General features: G+C 42.4%; 3 protein-coding genes across 11 annotated transcripts; 1 reads left to right on the forward strand and 2 right to left on the reverse strand.

Moving 5' to 3' along the window:
* Positions 1-7,310: 7,310 nt before the first annotated feature.
* On the reverse strand, positions 7,311-8,566 carry tnnt2c (troponin T2c, cardiac). Its single transcript, XM_047022833.1, has one exon. The coding sequence runs from the start codon at positions 8,349-8,351 to the stop codon at positions 7,449-7,451; it is 903 nt and encodes a 300-aa protein (XP_046878789.1). The 5' UTR covers positions 8,352-8,566; the 3' UTR covers positions 7,311-7,448.
* Positions 8,567-10,942: 2,376 nt separating this feature from the next.
* Positions 10,943-13,135, forward strand: LOC124469722 (transcription termination factor 2, mitochondrial-like). Of its 9 annotated transcripts, none has more exons than XM_047023186.1 (2): positions 10,943-11,021; positions 11,834-13,135. In XM_047023186.1, the coding sequence occupies exon 2, from the start codon at positions 11,866-11,868 to the stop codon at positions 13,000-13,002; it is 1,137 nt and encodes a 378-aa protein (XP_046879142.1). In that variant the 5' UTR covers positions 10,943-11,021; positions 11,834-11,865; the 3' UTR covers positions 13,003-13,135. The 9 variants fall into 9 exon arrangements, with proteins under 9 accessions (XP_046879142.1, XP_046879146.1, XP_046879148.1 ...); XM_047023190.1 differs by having other exon boundaries at positions 10,952-11,021; positions 11,856-13,135; XM_047023192.1 differs by having other exon boundaries at positions 11,003-11,021; positions 11,859-13,135.
* A 229-nt stretch (positions 13,136-13,364) lies between these two features.
* Positions 13,365-15,628, reverse strand: LOC124469721. The gene is made up of 6 exons (XM_047023183.1): positions 15,491-15,628; positions 15,136-15,399; positions 14,691-14,966; positions 14,330-14,599; positions 14,061-14,195; positions 13,365-13,958 (listed from the first exon to the last, which is right to left on the reverse strand). Exons 1-6 carry the CDS (start codon positions 15,618-15,620, stop codon positions 13,732-13,734), a joined length of 1,302 nt encoding a protein of 433 aa, XP_046879139.1. The 5' UTR covers positions 15,621-15,628; the 3' UTR covers positions 13,365-13,731.
* Between the last annotated feature and the right edge of the window lie 98 nt (positions 15,629-15,726).

Genomic DNA, 15,726 nt, shown 5'->3' on the forward strand with positions numbered 1-15,726 from the left:
TAATAGCTCCACATGTTGATGCATGTAATTAAAGCTTTGTCATTTCCTGGGTGTTTGTGTCTGGTATACAGCAGGCATGCTTTTTATGGGAGACTTGGGGACGACAGCGCTATCTTTGCGACCGGCATTAACAATGCACCTGCAACACAGGAATACATTTAAAGAAAATGTTTTCAGCAAATTGCTGATTTTTTATAAGATTTATCCATCTCATTGTTTATTCTGGGTAGGTATTATTCATACTAATTGATTCTAAAGTAGTATGAATAATGTACACATGAATGTACATTTCAACAAAACTAAAGACTGTAGGCAATGTTTCTACTGTGGGCAATGCTTTTACTGTAGGCAATGCTTGGGAGTGACGTGGCAGTTAATGTTACCTTTATGTAAAGTGTTGACCAAACCTTCAGATTGTTTCTATACTTTCAAAGATTTATCGGAAGCAAGACCAGGAATGATGAGTTTAGCCATGCGTACAACCACTAAGGGTTTAACAGAAAAAAAGGGGTTTTGGAGTTTAGTAACTCTTGAAGTATAATAACAGATTGACGGACAAAGAAACTGTCTGGGGTAGAGATACCTGTCTTGTGTAAGTCGTACAAGAGATACGTACCAATCATGTTATGCAACAGCTACAATGACACGTGGGCAAGTTACAGTGTTATAAGACTGGAGGAGAAACACAGGCTTAATCTAAGTCGAGTGTGGAGTTATCGAGGGATACAATGGGTTACGGTCAACTCGTTCCCAACACTGGAGTGGAACTTGGTCAATTATGAGGACCATTACATGTGGAAGGATGGACAGGCTGTTATGTCATATCACATCCCATTAAACCCAAATGGTTTTATAACAGGTAGCACTTGAGGTTGCATAAAGAATATATTGTGGTCACAGCCACAGGTCACATGGCAAATAACCAACGTGCTCAACTGATGCACTAGATCAGAAGGAGATGAAATAAAAAAGCCGTCAATCAAGATCATCACACATGCATTAAAGACAGTGCAGAGGTGTTTTTTTTCAATGGCAAGTACATGAAAGAATTGTGTAAGTTATCTTCCAATTACCATCATTGTTTGAAACCTCCAATAAAGACCTATTTGATTGCAGTGATGCATTGGCATGTATTTGATGTGTGATCTAGCTTGCTCTTAGACACGGCCCGCTTTGTAGCAAAGGAGGTGATCACAAAGAACTCAACAAATAGATCCTCTCTGTGTCAGCCTAGTCACAGAGAGGAAAGAGAAGGGTTATAAAAAATAAAATAAACTAGCTCTGCCAACGGAAACATATTGATATAAGGGGCCCAAAATAGATGTTTTACCCCATGGGTAAGAGCACTGGAATCGTGTTTCGTTACTCTTCTTTCTGGATTTATTCACTTTGACATGTGCATGGAGCTCATGAATAATCAGGACATGTTAATTCATGTTTACTTTGGTGAGGGGGGGGGTGTTAAAATGTGTCTGTTACATGATCTCAACAGGGGGTCTGGGAGAAAACACCCACAAAATAAAGACTATTACATGGTTGATTATGCTCTGAAAATGGTTATCGTGACCTACATCAGGGCAGGATTACAGAGTGCTCTCTGATGTGTGCTGTGTGACATCCATGTAGTTGAGTCAATTTGGAGTCCACAGTATGGATATCGATTGTAGAATTGGACCCACAAAGCTACAGGGGGACCTACTTTATAAGGAACAATGAATACAGACTGCAGTTGAGGTAAAAAACAATGTTAAACACCTGAAATACCTGTGTATTTCCATTCATCCCTGTCTTCTATATGTGAATTTCCTTCTGACTGTGAATATTTAACATTCTTGGTGTTGGAGGGGGGAGGGCTACAGAAACAGGATCCCTGCTGCTCGATGTACCTCTTTATTCTCAGACACTAGAGTGAAACGCTGGTGTCAAGCCTGTCTGAGAATGTCATAATCCTTCCACGGCTGAAATTGGACACACAGACCTCCGTTGCGGTGCTCCAACAGGTGTGTTCGGAGACAATGGCGTCCCCCTCATCCTCAGCTGCTGTCTCCCTGCATGGTGGTGGCATCGGGAGGAGGCCACACGGCTCATGCCGTGGTCTGACCGCGGCTGTTGCCGTGGTAATCCACTCGATGCAGTGCAGAGGTGTGGAAGTCAACGTGAATCATTCGATTCAGAGGGAGGCCACGCGGGAGGATGTGAGCCTGAATGTGAATGCAACCGTTCATCACCCGCATCGACCGTCACAGAGTTCCGTCCCACCCAGCAGCAGCACATCCACACAGGTCCTCAGTCATGTCTTACGTGGTCACAAACAGGTGGATGGTGCCAGGGACATGAGTAACCTGTAAGCATCCAGACATGAGGAGGAAACACAAGCAGGTGTTTAAAGATTGCCAGAGGCCTTGTCCAACCTTTTCCTCTGCAATGAGTTATGAGGAACATGGTTGTAAACTAATCTTCTCGTTATGGTATTTCAAGTATTATGATGCATACTACACACGTATACATTGGGCACATACACACAAACGCTCCCTTTTTCTCTCAATGTGGGGAACATAACCAGTCCAGCATCCAACCTTTACAACTCCAAGGCCTACATCTTTTATTTTCAGTTTCAATTATTTTCCACTGACTTCAACACTTCAGCCAATGAGGTTCATTAACAAGCCAGCCAGGCCAGATCACTGTGTTCACTTCTCCATGTCATGCTGACATCTACACAGGCTAGAGTCCATTTGAGGAGAATGGTAGTGTAGTCTAGTTCTGTTTCTGTGAATGAGAGACCAGACTCCCACACTGAAGAGATGAGTCACAGCATGCTTCAACCCCTTGTCCTGCACTATGTCAGTGGGCATGGGCACACACCGCAGCCTGCTGTTAGCTAATAGAAACAGTTTATATTTAGTGTGCTTCACATGCCTCTGCATGGACACACACACAATCGTGACTCACAAACAAATGCACACACGACTTCCACCCATAATGTGAAGATCAACAAACAAGAAAGTATGACACAATAACCATCACACCCTATGCTCCACATGCAACCCCTGCTCCGTCCTAACACTCTTGAAATAAACTGAGCCTTAATGGTATACATAGTGGAGTTACATCGGTCTTTATAAGGCCAGAGGGATCAGGACCTGGGTACTGAGAGCCAACTGAGGAGGCATAGAGATTAATGTTCTGTCAGAGAAACTAAATCTCTTGAATATCCCTGGATGGCTCCAGGTCCCTCCTCAATTTGGAGGGAGAAGGAGATAAGCCCTAATGGCTCAGTCTCCGGGGCAGGCTAATTTATCCAGTGGATGGAGGCAGCCAGAGAGTCTCTCTAATTTCTCCCATGACTTATATGTGTGTGTAAGTGTGTGTATGTGTGTGTGTCTGTTTCTCATTGCAAGATACAGGGAACAAGGGTGTCGTTATACCCTTTTTACTGGGCCACGTGCCCCAGTATAAATCAGCTGTGCCCCAGTAAAATCAAAAGTTTGAGTTATAACAATTTACTTTATTAGCCAGTGCATTCATTTAGATTTATAATCCTGGAAAAAATAAATGCAGTATCCCAATCACCACTTGTAAAATCAAAGCAGTTTTACCGTAAACACAAACCGATGTCCGCAGAATTCCATGTCAGCTCGCTCTTCTGAGCTTGCCAATTAGCCACTGCAGCACGCACACAGAAGTTCAGGTGTCGGACTTGGCACACAAGTCAGAATTGTGGTAGGCAAAGCCTACTGATCATCTTATTTTGACTAAAACATAAAAACAATATTACATGAAGCTCAAAAAACTGTATTTGCGCTCAAATGAATGCAAAACAAATGTGCGCACTTGCATTAGCTATTGATGTTCCTGCCAAAGCTGATTTCAAACTTGCGTCCCTGAACTGTTGTATCATGGGTTAAGCAAGGGGAGTTTCTATAGCCCAGTAGTGCATTGTGCGCCGCAAGCTTGGAAGAAAAAAAGGGATATGAATAGGGGCCTGTGGCCCAGTAGAGCTTTATGTCTAACAACTTCCCTGATGTGGATGCATCCACCTATGAGATGATGATGTATATTGTTATGCATGGTTTAACCAACACATCTTTGTTTCACCTTACCTAGCACTGCCAGAAATCTGTATTAACGGTAATGAGCAAGCATACATTGACCCAGCAGTTTCTGGATCAAAAAAGTAGTTAGAATTATGATTTAATGATAAAGCAAATGTTGAAGTGTACAATAATGCTATTGCCTGCTAAGTATCCTGCTGTCTAATCAATGTGTTGATGTGTAAATGTAGCTTGTCCATATGTAGTTTGAATTATATCTAAAGAAATCCATGCATGGTTGCTGTGTACCAAATAACAAATCAATTATCCTCAAAAATAACCGTCATTAAGAAAGATTTAAAATATAAATCGAGTATGTGAGAAGCACATCATCTCACATCATTGAGTCTGCCTGTCAAGTCTTTTTGAACATACCGACAAAAGGAACACCTCCAACTGTAGTACAGCTGCAGCCACTGAAAACTCATAGTAGCGACCCCTTCATTTGAATCAGGTGTGTTGGAGCAGGGAAGCTTCTAGGGCAGTGGGCCCTGAGGACTAGTGTTGAAGATCACTGATCTAACCAATAAAACTAATCTTCCAATTACAGATACTGTTAATGATTCATTGGAGACTGAGCCAACAGGCATTCTTTGGACCCTCAATGACCCTCATGGAAGATGCAATAGAGCAGTGGAGCTCAATGGCATATGGGCCACCCACAGCACAGGCATCTCTTACATTCCACTCTGCGCCACAAAACCTTGCACACAAAAATCTAGCTATGTGAGTGGAGCCAAACTGACTTTTTAAAGTTATGGTTCTCTATAAACTGTGATCTGACTGCTGTGAAGAAGTACTTAGATTAGGGACTTAACTTTTTGTTGGTTTTGCTTCTAACAGAAAAAAGGTTGCTTTTGTCACTATATAGAGAATGTCTGTCCACAACACTCTTTATCCCTGCACCCCCCCCTTCCCCCAATTACATCTAACGATTGTTATTACACAGCTGTTCTAACTGCTGTAGAATGCCCCTGATAACTACTCTACATCCATACACACAAATGCACTCCACTTACTCTGCAGTCCAAATATCTTTGCACAAAGAAATAGTACTGCTCTGCTGCTGAGTTTATGGAAGACATTTGAGTTTATTGCAAACACAAAGGTTTCCACTCAATTTCCTATTTGTTTTTTAGTCATCAACCAAATGCACGTGACTGGTTTGTGTCTGATCAGTTTATGAAGAGCTACAGCCCGGACTGATGGCAAGGGCACTGTGTCTTTGCATGGCAGCTGTCAATCTATCCTTAGTCATTGTGTCCTCTGGCCTCTGCTGGGCCTTAATGAGCAGGCACCCCCCCCTGGTGACACTGCAGCTGCTATCACAGTTCATGCTCTCTCTCTCTCTTTCTCTCTCTTTCTCTCTCTCTTTCTGTGTTTCTCTCACACATGCTCACATTTTCTCTCTCTTTATTTTTCGGTCTCTCTTCTTCCTTCGACCCCCCCTCGCTTTTTTATTTCTTTCCCCCCTCTTTCCCTCTCTCTATTTTTATCTTCTTCCATCTCTTTCTTTTTCTCTCTCTCTCCCTCTCTCTCTCGTCCTTGCTTTCTTTTACTAGGGTGTGCATTGCTATTGAGGATTTCTTGTAACTCTCAGAATGCCTTCAGCAATTCACCTCTTGTGGATGTGTAGGAACTATCTAAAGAAACATAAATTCATACTAAGAAACATCAAATATAAAATGTATTTTAAATTAATGTTTTGCAATTCCAACTTCTGTAGATATATTTTGCATACCGATGCAGTGAGGAACTATTGCAGCACATAAACTCTGTCCGTTATATCATCAATAAGAACCCCCCACCCTCACTGTGAGATGGGGGTGGAGCTGGATTGGAGTTGGCCTCCCGTAGTCTCTATGGAAACCTGTTGGCAAACAGCAGTGTCTGGAAGCCTTTAATAGATTCTCATGGCTACAAGAACAGAACGGCACCTGGGTGACGGGCAGGCAGGCAAAGCTAAACCACAATCTAAACCTCACAGGACAAATGTTTCCCCGACACCTGTCTTGACAAAGATTTCATTCTGGCGCTTTGATTTGTGTTTGCTGAGTGTTTGCCAGGTGTTTTTTTTGTTTCCCCCGCTGGAAATGTGTTCAGTGTGATTTCAAAGTTGGTATTTTTGTAGATAGTGTAACAACTGGTAGGGGGCCATCGTAGTGTAGCAAGGGACCGGGGAACAGTCTAAGATAAGGGTCCTTTGAGTGCACTTAGGTATCAGAAAGCTCTCTGTAATGAGAAGGCTGCAAACCCCTGGGTACTGAAATCAGCCCGTTGAACAGAAACTACAAAGAGACCATAAAAAGACTGAGGGATTTGGTTTACTGGTCCCAAGATTTAATGTTTACAGAATGGTTATAAGCTTGAGGGAAAGACTTTGGATGGACATTAGTGGAAGGAAACTTCAGCGCTAGTATTTCATATAAATACATTCAACGCCACAGTAAATATTTCTTACAGTAGACTGGTGACTTGGTGCCATCTAGTGATTGACCAAGCCAATATTAAAAAAGCACTTACTGAACACTCCTAATAAATATAGTTTTAATGTATATTTAAACTTTATGTTGTAATCCAGAGCAAAGTGAATTTTAATGGGGTAGCCATATACTACACAGGTACAGTACATTACTGGTTCTTCTCTCCCATTTGGTGGAAGGTGCCTTCTAATGCCAGACTATAAAAACAAGCCACCATGTAACTGCCAGCTGTCTCCCTAGGGGGCAGCAATCAAGAAGTCGGGATTCATTCATCAATCTATAGTTAGAGCTTTCTCATCCCAGTGCTGCAGAACAGTATTGCCAAGCAACAGCAATAGGGATACGCTGCATCTGTTTGACCCAATGGATTAACAAGAAACATAGGAAAACATATGACCATATGTACGGTGTAGGGGGTGTTATTTTCGATTCCGTGATTTTTACTGTGAGCAAGCCTACTGAATATATCATTTTAAGATGTAATCAACATCAAATATGTATTTGTGAAATAACAACCAACATAGCAACAAGCTTTCACAGATTTTAATATAATGTAATCAGGCACACAGCTACCAAATGACATTTTTACCATAAATATCAGCACAGAACTAGTGTTCATTATATGAAGTAAAACTATTGATTGATTACACAACTACAAGCAACACCTTGTGCAAAAACTTGTTGAAGACATTACTGGCGGTTCGCACACAGATATGTAGTACCTAACTTAAATACCCCCCCACCCCCACCCCCACCCCCTGTCCCCTAACACACACACACTAGTAAATACAAAAACTAACATTTATCACATGTTACAGAAGTGACAGAGGGTAGTGGCACTCTGCATGGTCCAGCGTTTGAGACTGATCCCTCAGTGTTTGGCTAGTTTCCCCTTGGCCCCCCTGGTGGTCTTGTTGGCCTTGGAGCCTCTCTGGTGGTCACTGACACGGTTCCGCAGCACGTACACGTCATACTTCTGCCTCTTGAGCTTCTCAGCCAGCTCAAACTTCTCAGCGTGGAGGTCTCGCAGCCATGCCCACAGGTCCCGGGCTTTCTCCGCCAGCTTCTCCTGGTTCAGGTGGTCGATGTTGAGGGGTTTACGGCGTTCCATCAACGCCTTGGTCTTTTTCTCGCGCTCGGTCAGCTTTTTACCCTTCTTCTGATCCACCTTCTGCAGGTAGCCCCCAAAAGCCTTGTTGGAAAAGGTTTTCTTTTTCTTGGCCTCCTCTTCGGCGCGGACTTTGGCTACTTCCTCCTCACGACGCGCCCTCTCCTCGGCCAGACGGGCTTGCCGCTCCCGGTCCTGTTCGGCACGAACCCGCTGCTGCTCGGAGCGGTCCGAGCGACGGCGCTCAATGCGGCTACGCAGGGCGACCAACTCCTCCTCCTCTTTCTGACGGCTGGAGAAGTGCAGCTCTATCAGGCTCTGAAGGTCGTTGAAGTCCTTCTCCAGCCTCTTGCGGTGAAGGTCATCAAAGTCCAATTTCTCACCCTCGGGGAGTTTGGGGAGAGTGATGTTAGGTATGTACATTTTATTGTGTTTTGGTTTGTTTTCCCCCTCCTCGTGTTCCTTCTCTTCCTCATCCTCCTCGACATGCTCTTTTTCTTCTTCTTCTTCTTCTTCCTTCTCTTCCTCTACCAACTTAGCTACCTCCACCTTCTCCTCTTCCTCTTCAGCCTGCTCAGTTTCTTCTTCTTCTTCTTGCTCTTCCTCATTCACCTCTTCCTCTTCCTCCTGCTCGTAGTCCTCCATAACCTCCTCTGTATCTGACATGATGTTGATCCTGCCTTGTGGACAGCCCAGCAGTGGCGAGTGGAACAGGATTTCACACACAGACCAGCTGGTGTACGAAACACAGATGAGTGAGATCTCCTGTGTGGCGGCTTGGGCTCTTTTAAGGGTTTCTCATTACCATGTGACCAACTCCTGACCAAAATTCAATGGCTATTGGTCTGGCACGGGGGGAGACTGTTAAACGGATGGAATGGAGTCTATTTTTTCCGTTACCAAGTCTTGTCTACTCTCAGCTCCACCCATTTATCCCCCACAAGACCTCCATCCTGAACTTTGACCCTGGAACCCTCCCACCCACCCCTGATTCCCTCTTATCATTCCTTTCTAAGGACCGGAGGAGAGGCTATTTCAGACACACAACAGATGCACACACATGTTGCCTCCCATCAAGGGCCGCAGTGCATCCTCCTCACACAAAGATTTATATAGGGATCCGAACTTTGTTAAAACAGTTAATACTTCTCCCTAGTGTTTGTTCCAACAGCACTTAGTCAAGAGAAAATAAATATGCATGCAAAATTTACCAACATATTTTGTGTGTAGGCCAACTGGAAAATGTGATTTAGAAAATAGTTTTCCTTTCACACAAAATGATACTGCTGCTACACACTGTTTCAATATTGCTCACAAGCAAATACATTCTTCAAAGCTTGGCAACTGGCAAAAGGTTCATTACAATATTTAAACTACCCTGAGCAGGCTCATAAAAAAAAAAGAGGATTTACAAACTTCCCACAGCAATTTGACATACTTTCCTAACTGAACCAAATTAACTGAAATCAAATCGGTACCTTCACATGCTAATACCTTTGTTGAAAAACATCAACAAATGTAATAGCTACTTTTCATTTCAACTTGGCCTTTTATACCAATTTCTCTGAAGAAAGAAAAGGTTTTCCTTGAGTAACCTGAAAGGTAGGACAAGTAGGACCTGTACAATTATTCAAATCATGTATTTGACCGCTTTCCATGTGTTCCAAAGGACAATTATCACCCAGTAAAAATGTCAGTTGAAAAGATACCTCCTGACAAGAACAATGACATCCAAGTTGAGCAATTGCTTCGCCCGTCTCCACTTTGGAATGTACTTAAAACATTCTTGCAATTAGAGAAGGCGGCTTTCAGCACGCTGGATTAAAAAGTAATTGCTGCCTCTCGTGTTTACATCTCAGCCTAACTGCAACAATAGAATGCTAATGTAAAGTACTGAATTATTCAGCTCTTGAGTTGCAGACACTCAAATGGAAAATTGCTGTTTTCCTGCATGGATAATTGACAAACAGGTGCTGTGTGGTGTCTGCGGCTAATGAACTTGGGGAATTCTTGTGAACTTTTCAGTGTAAAACAATCCTGTTTAGGAAACAGAGGCCATTTTTAAACATTGAGTCATCTAGGGGGGAAGAGTTTTCCTTTAAAACCAGGCTGTGGCTGTTTACCAATGGGAGGTTGGAAAGAAGATGTCAAGATTCTCAAATACTAAAGGAAACAATGTACACAATGTAATTCTCCTGCAAACAGCATTAGACATCCAACAAAATCCCAACCATGTGCCATAATATTGAATGCTACCATTCTACAGACTTTTAGTAACGTAACAGGACACGCATCCACAGATTTCAACACACACTACTGAAGCCCAAGGTTTACAATTATTTCCACAGTAGTTGGTGGTACGGATACAGTAGGCTGTATTTTGTTGAACCAAGAAGTACAGCCCTACAGCACTCAACACAGCCCTAGCAATCCATAACATGTGGCTAACAGGTGGTCTAACTTTAATAAAGATTACACAGTTGGGACGAAACAAATGTCCATAAATAGAAGCACAGAAGCTTCAAATGACCTGCACTGTTGAACTCCCCCCATGTAGCCCCACCTCATGTCATATGTAGCTCTTTGCAGGGGCATAGGTTTCATGTCCCTCCCGCCCACTTCTTGCAAAAGGCCAATCTGTCCCCTTCTTCACACAGTTTTTATTAAGAAAATGATATACTTTATTTTATTGTATGTCATATATTATACAATATTATATTATATTATATTTATGAAAAACTGCTGAACCCGCCCACATTTGAAAACAAACCTATGCCCCTTGCTCTTTGATTAAGCCATTGATTCTTAAACAAATACTTCTTATATATTAAATATTAAAACTACTTCCTCTGTGATTGTACTGTAAAGTTACATTGAAATATTCCATACAAGATCATGTGATGGATTTTTATAATCTGCTCCAATTGAGACAACCCAACCTGTGATTCCATCAGTTTATGATCAAGTCAAGTTGTTCTCTAAAAAGACGGGAGATAGTGCCCTCATCTGGTCAAAATACACGATAGCAACACATTTACTGTGCATTAAATGCTGATTGGGAAAGTATACTCTCTTCTTTAACAATGCAATGCAACCAAGTGTCTCCTCTCACTCCTCGTCAACACCACTCACCCTGTCTTTTAGATCCTCACTAGAACCCTGTCTATACAATAATAGCGTTCTCTTATACCTATTTCGGCCGTATTGTACGTCATAAAATACATGTATTTAGATGTTATATCATTTTGCCAAGTCATAGCAACTCATAAGCAGCTAGGTCACCACAGTGTCCATGTGATGTCACACAGAAGCGGTGCACGTGTAGGACGGTATACGGTACGTTTGATTTTCAAAGATTTCTCCGCATGGGCGGTGTTTGCTTGCTAGGCTTACTCTATTGGTTAAAATAAATAAACTGCGCATTTGTGGATACCCTGTAATTTAAATGAAAATGCTGTTACGAAAGCCGTGTGGCATGGACTGTTTCTGTCCTCGGGTATGTAACAGCACACAAATGTAGCCTACAGATTGACAGATCATTTGTTTAAAACCAGGTAAACTATTCTATTCAGTTTACTTGTGAATTATGCAAGGTATAAGTAGGACGTAATGTTTTGATTGTAGCCAAGGTCGTCTGCTTAATATGTATGTTTTTTTTAGGTGAAAAAATAAATAGCTTTTAGTTTTGAATCGCTTTAGTAGTTTAATGTCTTATGACGGTTATATAAATCAACAACAACAACATGCATGTGTCTGTAGCCTGAGAATATCGTATGTTTGTTCGTGGAATGTTACATTGGTGCATAGTGGAGCTTTGGTACACGGTGTTCCCAACTCTATGCCCATGACTTGATCCATGGCGTAGGTTTAGGGGGGGACGCTAGGGACAAGTCCCCACCAATATTTTAAGATGACAACATTTTCCTCACCAATATTTTAGCGCAATATTTTAGTCCCTACCAAAGCTGAGACCAAACCAAAGCCCTTGTTGCTCACCCTGGTACAATTGGCCACCTCAAACATGTTATACTTGATTTAGTTATGTTTATTTTGCTAACCCTTTTGCAGTCATACATTTAGACATTTTAAAGACAACAGCTATGCATTTGTAGAAATAAATCTTTAACGTGAATGTACATCTCTCAAAGGTCACGTATTCTGTGAATCCAGCAGCTCAACAATGTTCCGTGCCACAACTGCCTCCTTATGTGTGTACTGCCAGAGGATGAGGGTCTTCAACTCTCCTAGCGGGGCTCCCTCTTCAACCCTGACCAGCAAGCGCCCCGAGAATCAACAGACAGTGGACTCACTCTACAACCTGTCAGTGGACATCCGCAAGGTGCGCAAGTTCAAGGGTTGGGTCCTGTCAGAGAACCTGGCGTACGTATGCGAGACAGCCGACTTGCTGAGAGACATGGGGGCCGACACTGCCGTTATCGCCACGGTACTGGAGACCCACCCCGAAGCGGTTCTGTGTCGGCCAGTGGACGTTGCTGCCCAGCGGGACCTGTGGGCCACCGTGTGCCCCAACCGCCGCAAACTGGTGGGAATCATCGAAAAGTTTCCTGCCTCTTTCTTTACACTGACTCACCACACCAACCAGCGGGCCAACATCCAATACTTCCAGAGCCTTCGCCTCAGCAAGCGAATCATCGGCAAGCTGATGGCCAGTGCCCCCCAGAGCTTTAGCCGACCTGTGGAATGCAACCAGGAAGTGATCAACACGCTGCGGGACACCTACCTGGACCTGGGAGGGGACGAGGGCAACCTGCGGGTCTGGCTCCAGAAGCTGCTGAGCCAGAACCCCTACATCCTGTTGCGTCCTGCCGAGGCCTGGAGGGACAGCCTGGGCTTCCTGAGGGAGCAGGGCTTCTCCACAGAGGAGCTCCTCAGACTGGTGTCCAGCCTCCGGGCCTCCATCGCAGAGCTCCAGCCGGCAGCCATGCGCCAGGCGCTGGACTACACTCAGGGGGCGCTACAGCTCTCCCACGTGGAGCTAAGGGTGACGGTGCTGCGCTGCCCCGCGCTCCTGTACTACTCCGTGCCCACCTTGGCGGGTCGCCTGCAGGGACTGCTGGATGTGGGGGTGAGCATGGAGCAAGTGAAGGAGACACCCAACGTGCTGGAGCTCACCCCGCAGATCGTTCTGTACCGTATCCAGAAGCTTGGGTCCTACGGGTATGACGTGAGGGGTGGCAGCCTGGACGTTTTTGTCGGTACAAAGAAGGACTTTGAGATGAGCTACAGCAAACTGCATCTCAGGCAACAAAGGCCTCTCTTCAACCCTGTTGCTCCTCTTAGATCTGCTGAAGAGTGAATGTAAAACTGACCATATCGGCTAACTAACTGTTGCACTGCACTGTAGCTATTTAACAGGAGTTTTGGTGTTCCGGGTTTTACAGTGAAACAAAATTGTTAATATGTAGACCGAATGGTCTGCAGTGACATAGATCAGTGAGGCTTTGTTAGGAGAATGTTATAGCATTCTTTGGAGGTTTTATTTACTCCTCTAATATTAGCAACAACTTGAAGATAATTTGAGTTGTCACAGCACATAAAACAATGTCTCCTGCACCTAATGGTTGTGTATGAAGTTGACTGATATCTGCCAACTGAAGATTGTATCCAAACAGGAACAGTGCAGAAGATCTAGAGTGCTACACTATTGGAGACTTTGTTGTAAATAAAAGGATGTTGGATTCCAGTTTATTGTAATGTCCCATGCTTTCACGTATTATAAAACAGTACATTTAGGCAGTACAGTAGGCCTAAACAGGTTATTAGGAATAGGCTGAATTCCACAAAAGGTAAGGAAATGATACAATTGCCATAATTTGTTATGCCTATGAACTGAACAATTAAACCCTCTGGAATAAGACCATGCACAATTATATCTTATTCCAAAAACATTGAGTAAACGATGACAATAAGATCCTCATTGCTTTCTTATATATATTATTTTTTACATGATTCATATCAGTATGTGATGGTGATCCCTGTTTCATAGTGACTGTACTAGCAGACTGTTTCCACATTTACAGGACTTTCATTCCGCACGTCTTTTCCCATAGAATTCTAAATCATACTTTTCTTTGTCTTCTAGTGCAATTGTTTCCTTCAAAAGCTTTTCATTATCCTTGTATTTCTCCGGTATGTTAGAACCATAAATCATAGAAGCAAGAACTGACTTGAGCTCAGGTGATATGTGATCTGCAGTCAACCTGTGCAACTCAAAATCAACCCTGGGTTCAATCCTTTGCTTTTTGCATATGACTGTTGAGAGGGATCAGAAAGAAATCAATGTTGAATATATAGTTTTAATAAAGTTGCAAACTAGGAAATCTATGAATTAATATTTGTATAAGATGTTCTCACCATGCTTAACCACAAAGTAGACCAGAGCCAGAATCACAACACAGATGATTACGATGAGTTTTAAAGTAAACTCCTTCCACTCTGAAAATGTGTTTCCTGGTGGACTAATGTCTCCATGATCAAGAGTGAGACCATCTGTAAAAAAGATCCACATTAATCCAAGAAAAGTCCATCTTCATTTTTGAAGGAAACATTTTCAGGGTCATAAAAGGACAGAGATCTGAAGATACCAATGTATTCACTACAATGTATTTTTTCAAACATCTCACCCCACAAAACAGAGATGATGTTCTTAATGGTATGGACTTCACAACGGTAGCTCCATGTCTTCATGTATTTGTCGTTTAAGAGCTCCATAGTCACTCTTATCAGGATTGATCCTTTTCCTAAGTGCAAAGGTCCAACGGTTCTCACCTGATCCATCACAGACCCATTTCTGGTCAACAGGACCTTCTGTATTGAGAGGTCAGTGCTTGTAACATGACACCTGAGAGACACTCTGTCATTTTGAGGAAATGGTTTACCAAAGATGTTTATGTCTGGAGAAAATCAAAGAACAAATGATCCAGTAAAATTTAAACATTAGATTCTTATTTTTTGTTTTGACATGTAATGTATTAAATAAGACACCTGTATTAGTAGCAATCATTTCTTGTCTTCTCTTCAGAATAAGCACAAGTAACGAAGGACAATCATCCTTCAGAAACCAAACTAGTTTGTTTTTATGAATATCTCCTGAATTCCATTTCCGTTCTATGGGAACTGCCAGTGGAGATTCTGATTTCCATGTCCGTGAGTTGGAATCGAAGGATAGGAAGTCTGTTCCATTGACACCCCAGTTATCAAATGTAGAGTTGGACTCTTGGTCTGATGAGTAGGTGCAGCCACTTCGTCTCTGGATTAAATCTGGGAAGGGTAAATAATAATAAATAAATGGTAATATAATGAAATTCTTCGAAAATAGATAGATTTTTGGGTAAACATGAAGTTAAACCAACATTGGCTTTAGACATATCCTGCCACCTCGCAGCAATACTGTACACAATATTTAAAATAGAGAGTTCAAACAGCTCACCCACTCCCATGTTGGTTAAATGAGATATTTCCATAAATGAATTCCTAAAGTCCCAAACTTCATTAGAACAGTCTTGGATGCTCTCTTGCAATTTCAAGTTGAAAGATGGTTGATTGTCTTCAAAGGTTCGTCTGAGCTCTTCACCAGAATTGGCAGTCTCACAGTGAGAGATAGAAATCCCGTCAAACATGATCACTTGCTGGTATTGGGATTGGTTTCCAGGCTTTGAAAACATTATTGATAAGAACTCCAAAGTGTGGACTTCTGAATGTGAAATGCAATATTTAGGATTAATCACAAGAGTTTACAGTAATTTAAGATGAAAAACACAATATTAGTTAAATGGACAGCTTACCACTTTCTGCTGCTGATATCAAAAGACTTATGCACAACAGAATCATCCAAATCCACTTCATAGTTGAAACTCCCAAAATAACAAAATATAACTTTTGCATCAGCAAGTGTGTCTGTGTAGCTGTCAACATGCAAGTCTGCTAGAATGAAAACTATTTCTAGTGTTTTGGAGGAAGTGTTTTAAAAGTTGTTCAACCTGAATACAAATAATCTTGGCACTGACTTTGTAGATAAATA

The sequence above is a fragment of the Hypomesus transpacificus genome, chromosome 7 (genome assembly GCF_021917145.1).
Source record: "Hypomesus transpacificus isolate Combined female chromosome 7, fHypTra1, whole genome shotgun sequence".
In the NCBI taxonomy this organism is placed as follows: domain Eukaryota; kingdom Metazoa; phylum Chordata; class Actinopteri; order Osmeriformes; family Osmeridae; genus Hypomesus; species Hypomesus transpacificus.

What these genes read in the sequence shown, in the direction of transcription:
- tnnt2c (XM_047022833.1), bottom strand. Translation starts at nt 8,351, where the DNA reads ATGTCAGATACAGAGGAGGTTATGGAGGACTACGAGCAGGAGGAAGAG.
- LOC124469722 (XM_047023186.1), top strand. Translation starts at nt 11,866, where the DNA reads ATGTTCCGTGCCACAACTGCCTCCTTATGTGTGTACTGCCAGAGGATG.
- LOC124469721 (XM_047023183.1), bottom strand. Translation starts at nt 15,620, where the DNA reads ATGTTGACAGCTACACAGACACACTTGCTGATGCAAAAGTTATATTTT. An exon ending in TTTAACCAACATGGGAGTGG is followed by an intron (nt 14,967 to 15,135) that starts GTGAGCTGTTTG and finishes TACCCTTCCCAG; the next exon opens with ATTTAATCCAGAGACGAAGT. An exon ending in CTACTTTGTGGTTAAGCATG is followed by an intron (nt 13,959 to 14,060) that starts GTGAGAACATCT and finishes CCCTCTCAACAG; the next exon opens with TCATATGCAAAAAGCAAAGG.